Source organism: Medicago sativa, chromosome 1 (genome assembly GCF_051527215.1).
Source record: "Medicago sativa cultivar Bolivia chromosome 1, Bolivia_mono, whole genome shotgun sequence".
NCBI classification, from domain to species: domain Eukaryota; kingdom Viridiplantae; phylum Streptophyta; class Magnoliopsida; order Fabales; family Fabaceae; genus Medicago; species Medicago sativa.
In genome coordinates this window covers 28,102,503-28,112,977 of record NC_140749.1, presented here as the reverse complement: position 1 = coordinate 28,112,977, position 10,475 = coordinate 28,102,503, and the positions used below count along the sequence as shown (strand labels likewise).

The window sequence follows — 10,475 nt, the reverse complement described above, 5'->3', positions numbered from 1 at the left end:
GTTCCTCCATATTACGAACCGTGTTAAAGTCCCCACACACACAACAATTATTACCAGTTAAAACTGATAACCGAGATGAAATATTTTGCCAAAGATTCTGCTGTCCCCTACTATCGCATGGAGCGTAGACATTCAGCACCGTAAAATTCTCCCCAGACTTCACAAACCGACCTTGGATCCCTAACACATGATCAAACTGAAAAGATGCCCAAACCTCAACCTGTGAAGAATCCCAAAGCGTAACCAATCCACCAGAGGCACCCCTCGACGGTTGAAAAGAAAAAGCAACATTTGTATCACTCCAAATAGATTTACACACTGACACATCAAACACAGCTAACTTTGATTCTTGTAAACAAAGAATGAAAGGACAATACTTCTTCACCAATTGACTTACCTCTCTTCTTTTTTCAACTCCGCCTAATCCCCGAACATTCCAAGAAATAATCTTCATTAGTAACACCCACACCTCCACACCCACCCCCACCACCTACCACACGGCCTATCACTCTTCCCCACCTCCCTTCGGATTTTTTCTTCCCACCCCTGACAACACATCAAACCTGTTATTTTTATCTCCTTTGTACTGCAACCCCAACGTTGTACCAATTCCCCTAACATCATCGGACTTCACTTTATCACTACCATGCAACACTAACCAGGGTGCCCAATCATTGGTGACCGATGCTTGAGAACCACTATGAGAAGAATTTTCAGCACCTTTAGTGTTATTCTTTGATACATCTGAACTCCGTTTACGTCGAATATGAGTCTTACGTAAAGCTCGGAGAACCTCTTTACGGTCCTTTTCTGATAATCTTGCAATTCGCTTCAAATTTCGAGCACAATGTTGAATGTAACCATTACCTTTCTTCTTACGAAAATGTGGCGCTGCTGATGTTGTTGGATGTTGAGTCTGTGCTTTGAATTTGCGTACATCAACATTTGCCGTGTTCTTGAACCTATTAACCCACTCAAAACTCCACGGACCAGCATTAGAGGAATGAGCACGACCTGGAGGGCATGAATTTGTTCTCTTGATAGGACTTTTAGCACGCTGAAGCTGACCAGACCTGCTGCCTCTTCGTTGAAACTCAGTCTGTTTAATATCCCGAGCATCAATAGACTGAACTGGAACATTCTCACCTGACTGTACCGAACCAGAATGCTGTTCAGCATCAGTGGGTGACTGATCCTGCACCGAAATACTATTCTTCTCAGCCTGAGTTACTTCCAATCTGTCATTAGAGTGCTGAACGGGAACAAAACCAGCAGCTGCTATGTCTTCCTCCTTCTGCCATTCTTCAGACAAATGGTTCAGCAACACTTCCACTTCCCCACTAACAGCCGCATCCTCATGTGCAACATCCAGATGATCAGCATTATCAACCTCCGACTCGACATCATTTCCCAAACAAGCATCCTCTCCTAGTGCAAAGCCCCACTCCTCGATGATTGTAAATTCAAGAAGTTCCCCATCCACCAAAACCTTAGCTTCTGCCCGTAAAATATCAAGTGACGACGTTGAAATTAAAACCCGAGCATAATCAAAACGAGTTTTATCCAACGTAAAGTCGTCCACTTTCAAAAGACGTCCACAATCAAAGACACACAACTTGAAAAAATCTATGTTCCAAGCATGCAACGGAATGCCGTAAATCCTCACCCAAGCACCTCTTTCGCGAAACACCAATTCTTTCTTCCATTTTATGGGATTTACAAAAAAAATCTCAAAGAATTCTGATGCTCCATTAAAGACACTTCTGACATCACCATCATCTTCCATTCTCAAGAGGACCTTATCTGCCCCCAAGGGAATGATATCTAACTTTTCGAATCCAGCGTCAAAAATCTTGCGTTGAATCACGGGAATTTCCTCTCCATTTAAAACAGTAGCCACCAGACCATTTTTTGCCCACAAAACATCCTTCTCCGACGAAGTATACTTAGGAACATACATTTGTTCTTCAACCACCTCCTCCACCCTCTCAATACCCCTAACATCTCTACTAACCCCCTTCACCACACCATCTTCATTCCCACGCACAGCCCTAGCATAACCTCCATCCTTTCTATTCCTTCCCTCAAGACCAGACCTCCTGCCCTCATAATTTTTTTCTCCCTCATCTCCTACATCCTTTCTTTTTTCTTCCTCAATTTTTTTTTCTCCATTAAAACTTTTTTCTCCCTCTCCCCTCTCTCCACCCTCGTCCCTTTTATTGCCAAACCGATCAAAAGTGGAAACTTTAGCTACCACCCTCCAGTCTCCAAACCACACGTTATTCACTGCTTTTAAAAGCTTATCAACATCTTTAACATTACCGTACCGGACAAAACCAAAAGCAGCACCGTTTACATTACGTTTCCGTGCCAAATAGACATCCTCCATAACCCCACATACCTCAAAGCCTCTTCTCAAATCTATATAGGAAATATTGTGTGGAACATTTGTAAAATAAAAAGAGACAAATTTAGGGTTCACCGTAACTGGATGATCACATCGCACCACATCTGTCTGTTGAGGTACTGACTGCTTGCTTTTCTGATGAGTGCTCTTACTACCCTCTGCTAGACTTCTATTCTCCACATTATCAGGATGCTTCGAACGCGATCGCCGCTCCAAAACGTGCCTGTCTTCGTACGTCAAACTGTCACGCACACGAGCCCTACCTGGACGTTCATAATGGATGATTACCCTACCATCCTGCATCAGTTCCTGATTACCGCAATCAAAATCATCCTCTGAATCATAATGTGATGCTGAAGTATACCGAGCCCTAACCCTAGACTGCCATTGCCGACGACCCCTCGAACCTCCATGCCGTTGATCCTCCCGAAGCCTGTCCCGTTGTCTGTCCACCTGTTCCTGCACTTTCCCCTTTCGCGGTCTCACGTCGGACCACTCTCCCCTACCCCCCCCCCATATACTGGCACCCTGCTTGGACCCCTTCCCCCCCTATGGTACCTTGCTTCCGGCGAAGGTGACTGCCGACGCGGTTGTCCCCGGTGGAAACGGGGATAGCCGCCTCTCTCTCTCTCTCTAGACCACGCTCTCTCTCTCTCTCTCTAAACATTTTAACTTAATTTTTGGACAATTAATTGGCAGCTTTATAATATAACAATTTGACAGATATGCTGGTGTTATCCTTTATATTCCAAGTATGTACTAATTGGCAGCTTTCTAATCTAAAGCATGTTGAGACCTACACTGATGTAATCATTTATATTCCAAGTATGTATTATATCTCAATTGCAATCTAACTTTCGGACTCATTAACTTTCCGACTCATATATGCTTATTTCAAACAAAACATACTGACAGTGAAAAGCTTATTTCTACCAAACAAATTAACATACATACGTATAACATGAGTTATTTTAACAGACGTTATAATATATCGCACCTACATTTTTTAATAAAAAGTGCAGGTAATGTTTTGAACTATATATGACCCGTGCGGCAGCACGGGTGAAAAGTCTAGTAACACCCTAAACTCAGTTGAATTACATGGGTAAGTTAAAACTTGCCATAATCATAAGGACAAGATATATAATCTAAGAAATTAAATAAATGAAATTAATTTATATGTGTGTACATGAATAAGAAAAAACAATCTAAAGACCTAATCTTCATTAGCTAAGCATTGCATCCTCGTCTTGCCGCTTGTTTATCTCAAAATATAAAACTAAATGGAATAGCTATATTATCTAAGTGAATTCTTCAACTGATCCACAAGAACTCTCTCCCTCTTTTTTTTTTTTTTTTTTTTTTTTTTTTTTTTTTTGAAGAAAACTCTCCTTTCTTAACATCTATGATATTCGGCTTCTATATAAACACCAACATAATTAAACAATAGTATAATAAATCCAATTAAAGATTGAACATACAATTTCTTACCAAGTTAATCGTTTAAATTGACCTTGTAATATATGTAAGGTTTGAAAAATGACATTGTAAAAATAAAAAAAAACATATTCTACCACTATAATTTGAGATTCTTCATACTTTTGAGTTTTGACCTTATAATAGACGCGAAGTTTAGAAAAATAACTTAGAAACTGAATTTTTTCATGATTATTTTTAGGCATATTTAGAATTTTCCGACAAGATTTAACTAAAAAAAAAAAGAATTTTCCAACAAGAGAATGATTAATTATGAATTTATGTTCCCATAATTATGAATTTCTTAAACAGTTTATAATTAATTTGTTCCTTATTTAAAAATACCAAAATTTTATGGTGAAGGTAATTATGATGTTCTAACCATACTGATCGTACCTGATCAGAAGGTGGTTGTCGGTGCTTGTATAATGTGGTGGTTCATGGTGGTGAAAGTATTCCGGTGAGCGTTGGACCGAATGGGGGGTGTGTACCTGCAGACACTCCGACGCTCAAGTAAGTAGAGGTTCAGAATGAGGGGTTTGAGAGCAGTGGCGGAGCCCTTCATGGGCTGAGGTGGGTCACGGCCCACCCCCAAAAATTAAAAAATCAACGATTATAGGTCTATTTTGCGAGATTTTATACAAGTTTGTGTCGGTTTTAGGTTTTGGTTGATCCAAATTCCCGTAAAGTGGTGTAGTGGCTCACCCAAAAAATTTAAATAATTCAATTATAGGTCTATTTTGCGATATTTTATACAATTTTATGTCAGATTTAGGTTTCGGTTGATCCAAATTCCCGTAAAGTGGTGTAGTGGTGTCATACCCTAATTTTGGACCTAAAAATACTGACTCAATTCTCCTTTTCTTGCATTTCAAGCCATTTGAACTATCTCTGAGCAATTACATCTTTCTTTGCATTTTATTTCAATATTATTTGCAAAATTCATGAAAAATGGTATTTTAGTCATTTCCTATGTCAAAATTTCTTTCAGTCTTTGAGAAATTGTTTGAGTCCTTTCAAATAGTTTGATAAGTCTTCATTTCAATTCTATGTCAAAATCCATTTCAAAAATATCATTTGAGTCATTTTGAGTCAGTTTTGCCCCTAGGGGCATTTTAGTCTTTTCATGTGTCAAAACTCTGTTCAAACCTTAAAAAATGTCCCTGAGTCTTTCAAGTTGGTTTAAATAAACTTTTGTTTCAATTCTCTTTTAAAAATCCATTTTAAAATTCGCATCTGAGTCATTTTTAGTCGTTTTAGCCCCAGGGGCATTTTGGTCATTTCACACGAAATTTCGGCAGAGAGAGGTTACTTTAAAGTACCTCATTTAGGCCATTGGTTCATTTTAGTCCGTTTTGTCAATTTTAGTCGTTTCACTTTACGTTTATTTCAAATTACGTTTTTTAATTCAATTTTATTATTTTTGTCCTAAAATTTCCAAAATTTGCATTCAAGTCCTTCTCCTAAGTTTTAAACGTTACTTTTAAGTCCTTTTTTCATTATTTTCGAATTTTAAGTCTTTTTTTGTAAAAAAGTCCTTTTGAGTCAATTGCAATTAAGTCCTTTTTGTCCCAAATATTGCAAAATGGTCCTTTTTTTGTCCAGGTCTTTTTTTTAGTTTTTTTTATTTTGCAGGTCAGTCCCCAAAGTTCCAAATATTGCAAAAAGGTCCCAAAATTCAGAAATTGCCCAAGGCCGAGCCATTTCCAGTCCAGTCCAGGTGTCAACTTTCCATTGGATTACAAGTACACATGTCAGCTATAAATACGACACATCATCAATACACAGAAAGGGAAGCCATTCATTCAGTGCCAACTCAACAAACACATTTTCATCCATTCTCTCTCCTCTAACAGAATCAAAACCGTTTCACCAAGAAAAAGATGAACATTCATCTTCATCATGCGTAAACCCTAATTTCCCAGCAATCAAAATTCAACAAAATTCAACGAATTCAAAGTGGTTCTCAGTAATCCATTGAAGGATCATCATCATCGAACCTTCAACTTCCACAATTCAAGCATAGACTCGTCACCGAAGCAACAAAGCTATACGATCATGGAGTTTGAGCGAGAGAAGAAGAAGGATTGAAGCTAGGGTTTAACCAGAGAAGAAGAAGAAACTCACCGATCTATTCTTCGGCTTCAGAAACAACAAATCAAATACCAAAAGAATCAGAAGCAATTACAAAGCTCATCAGTGGAATTTCCGTTCGAATCACCGAATAAAACAGGTAACACCACATACCTTTCTCAGTTTTTCTTTCAAGACATCAACGAAGGTGCGTGAGTGTGTTTAATCAACGGAACGATGTAGATCGGTGAATTTCAAGAAAGTTTTCAACGAAAAGTTTTAAGATCTAAAAGAAGTTCAAAAACCGTAAAGTTTTCTTCGATCTACAACGTTTCAGTGCTCATATGTGATTTCTGGCCTTAGATTTGTGTTTAGAAGGAAAAATAGAATAGATTAGGGTTTCGTTGCGTTTAAATCAGTGAAGTGTTAGCCTCGTCGGAATCTGGAGGTCACGGCGGTTGGGATGAAGATCACGGCGGAATCATGAAGATTCCGGCCGATCTTCATCTTCTCCGGCCAGTTTCATCCATAAACCGGTGAGGAGAATAGGGCGTTGTTTGAGAGAAGAGTGAGAGAGAGAAGACCTAGAGAGAGAAACGCAAGAGTGAAATGAATAAACCGGTCCTCAAAACCTTTTATAAGCAGACTGAACCGGTCTGGTTCAGCCTTGGACCACTGGTTTTACGTCCTGGCCATTAGATCTAGGGATTGATCCAGTTGGATCAATCCAACGGCCTTCTGTGATTCCTGAAGGATCCAGGATCCATTTCTCCCTTGGGCTTGGGTTTGGGCTTGGTTTTCCTGCGAAGTTCCCCTGTTTTTGCTATGTTTGTCACTACTTCTTGCTATTTGCACACCTTCATGCTCAAAAACTTTGTTAAAAATTCCAATTAATTTTTTCATGTGTTCTTGATTATGTTCTTGACTTTCTTGTGATGTTGTTATGTGTTGAATTTGGATTAAAAAATAAGTGGCATTTTTTTTAGTCAATTGTTCATTATATTTGTTAAATCTTGTGAAATTTTACATGTTTTTGTGGTTAAAAATTCTCTAAAAACTCCAAAAATTTTCATACATATTCCTTGATATTTTTATGGTATTTTTGTAATGATTCTAGCCTAGTGAAAATTGATAAAAATATATGTGGAGTTTTCTTGTGATTTTATGTTACTTTTTGTTAATTTCTTGTGAAATCCTTGCATGTTCTTGATCCCAAAATCTTGCTATGGTATATTGACCCTTGATATGAGAATTTACAATGTGTATACCTCTGATTTGGTGCTATTCTTTACTATTTGGGAGCTTGATTTGTTAATTTCTTGTTTTACAAGTCATGTAAATAATAGTTTGTGGAAATAAAGTGTGAAACATGCTTAAAAGGTGTCATAATTCTTGGTTTAATATTGTCTTATAATTTTCATGGCATAGCTGAAATGAAATTCTTTGAAGATTGTCATGGCATGAAAATTATAGGCCTTATGTTTGTGGGAGTTTTATGACAAAGTTTAGGCATATTTCACCACTTTTGTGTGCTAAGAGTTTGTTACTTTTTGTCAAGTTTCATTACTTTCCTATGCTATTTTACTTGCATCCATTTCAATCCTTATTATTCCTTGTGCCACTAACCATTTTGTTTCATGTTTCATGCATCTCCACAAGCATACTTCATTCTTCCATTATAGTTTCATTTCTTGCACTTTAAATCCCATATTAATACTTAGAATGTAACACCTAGGAAATCTTGTACCTTACTTTTATGCCATTTCTGATTCTTGCAAGACCATAGAATGTATCTAGGGTATGATGTAAAGGACAATGGACTCTAATGATGTACACTGACACAAGCACCGACACATGCACACACTTCACTTTAGATATATAGTTAGAATATGCATGTTTAGATGTATGTTTAGGATTGTATGTTTAGATGAATGTTTAGGCTTTATACTTAGAAAAATCATTTTCCAAAAAATATGAACAAATTTCACTCAAACCCTTTTTCATAATAAACCTTGGGATCAAAATCCCATTGAATTTTCCTTTTGTTTTCTTAATCAAATCCCAATGAACCTTAATCATACTTAGACCATATTTTGCAAATAACTAACTCCACCTCACATTTTTTCAATCTCATGCCTTTGAGGCCTCTTTCTATTCTTCAAAATCCCATTTTCAAACTTAAAATCAACCAACAAAAACAAAAACATTTTTGGAAGAGAACTACGGTGGATTTGATCCCTTAAATGGGTACGTAGGCAAGGAATCAAAATTCCTTCAATTCAACTAAAATAAAAATCCAAAAACATTCTTCCCCCTCCAATTCTTCACTTAGAAATTCTTAGATTTAAATAAATACCTTTAAAATAGCATTTAAAAATAAAGCGCGCGCGTAGAAATTAAAGACGGTTCCTATAGGATACTATAGTCGTTATGGGTGCCTAACACCTTCCCGTAGCGAAAACAACTCCCGAACCTCGATTCTCAAGGGTTTTGCTTACTTTTTCCCTTCCCAAGAAAAAATAAGATATCACCGGTTAAAAAGGTTCAAACGTAATCAATGTTTGACACCCGAAAACCAAGATAAAACAAGTGGTTCACCCAAAAAATTTAAATAATTCATTTATAGGTCTATTTTGCGAGATTTTATACAATTTTATGTCGTTTTTAGGTTTCGGTTGATCCAACACTAAAACTCCTTTACGCGGTAAATTTGCACATGAAATAATTGGTCACTTGAATGGATAAAAAATAATTTGCACATGAAATAATTGTGAAAATTCTTTCTATGTGTTTTTTATAAATGTCTCTGCAAACAGTTAGATCAGAATTTGATTTCTAGGTTGAAATCATTTTTTTTTTAGTTTTTGATGATTTGAAAAATTCATAATTAATTCTTCAATTGTTGAAAAAATTTAATTTTTTGGCTATATTTTAACATTATAAACATGTCTGCAAAAAATCATGAAAAAATTCAACCTCTAAGTCACTTTTTCGAACTTCGCCTATATTAGAGAGTAAAAAATAGGAAGAATCTTAAATTACAGGGGTAGAATACGTGTTTTTTTTTACAGGGTCGTTTTTCACACTTCACATAGATTACAAGATCAATTTAAACAATTAACCCCTTATCAATTTTTAAATCCATATTCCCTTGAGTTTGCGTATTCTCAGGAGTCTCTGTTCCATCAGAAGGAATCAAACCCACATCCGATGTGTATTTCCCACAGGGTGAAATCAAACCCTAACAGGTACATCACCCTTACAAGTTAATATTGACCATTTTACTTTACTAGTACATAATGCAACACATGACATTTTAGTACATTTATCTCAATAGATAACTGATGACAGATCATCTAGCTATTTTCAATATATTTTTCTGTCATTTTAGTAGTGATTTGACCCAAATAAGAGGAGTTTTAGAACAATTGCTTATGGTTTAATGGACATTTTATAATGTTTTCATATCAATTCATATAATTCTAGTTTTTCTCTAAACCAAACAATTCTTAGGTGTTTTTGATGTATTTCATTGAAAAATCATGTAATTTGGCAAAACAAGACACCACATGAAGAATTGGAAAAACGTGGAATGAAGATTCAAGAGGCCTCTAAAAACATTACAAGTTGGGTAAATTCTATCACAAGTTCCAAGACAAGTTTGAAGGAAGAAAGCACTAAAATAGACACGAAGAAAAAGGCAAAAACGCACTTGAAGCATGTGCCACACGCCCCCAGGTGTGCAACACAGTATTGAAGAGCGTTGTTTTTAATCACCACACGAAAGCGCGTACACCCACGTGGGAGGTGAGTACGGCTCTGTGAAAACTCAGCTTTCAGCTATGCTTTGACTACGGGTTTGGGGAAAAAGCCTAGTTTTTCAGCCCAAACTCATTTGGAATATGCCTATAAATACAAGGGCCTTCATTCACAAATTCTCATTTAGAACTTGGCGGTTCAATAGGAAGGAAAGCATTAGGCACATCAAAGGAGGAGTTTCTCCTAACCCTTCGTTATTAGAGTGTGTTTTATTTCTTTTATAAGTTGTTTTTAGTTACCATGAGTAACTAAACCCTAATTGGTTATGGTTCTAAGATGAACCTACATTTATTTGTTGGATCAATTTAATTCAAATCTTTTATTCAGTTATGTTATGAGATCTATTTAAATTTTATATGCGAAGATCTTAATGCTTTTACGAATTTTAGGGAGTGTGGCATACCTAGAGTTTCATACTAATCATAAAAATAGGAGGTTGCAGAAGATATTTCAGGTCGACTTTTCCAAATGTTTTTTTAAGAAGATAAATTAGCCCACCCAAATTGGCACCGGAGAGAATCGAACCTGAGACCTCAAGGAGGAGCAGACTTTTCCGAATGTTGCATTATAAACTTGATTAAGTCTCGTGGTCGACTTTTCCGAATGTTGCATTATATACTTGATTAAGTCCCCTTAGTAAGATTGGGTTAAGCCTATCCATTTAATCTACTAAGGACAAGTCAGAATGTGTGGTGAACGT

The 10,475-nt window shown here is 36.7% G+C and overlaps 1 protein-coding gene across 1 annotated transcript; it reads right to left on the bottom strand.

Moving 5' to 3' along the window:
* Positions 1-505: 505 nt before the first annotated feature.
* On the bottom strand, positions 506-2,710 carry LOC146953971 (uncharacterized). Its single transcript, XM_085743303.1, has 2 exons — positions 2,229-2,710; positions 506-2,099 (listed from the first exon to the last, which is right to left on the bottom strand). Exons 1-2 carry the CDS (start codon positions 2,708-2,710, stop codon positions 506-508), a joined length of 2,076 nt encoding a protein of 691 aa, XP_085599429.1.
* Positions 2,711-10,475: the final 7,765 nt, after the last annotated feature.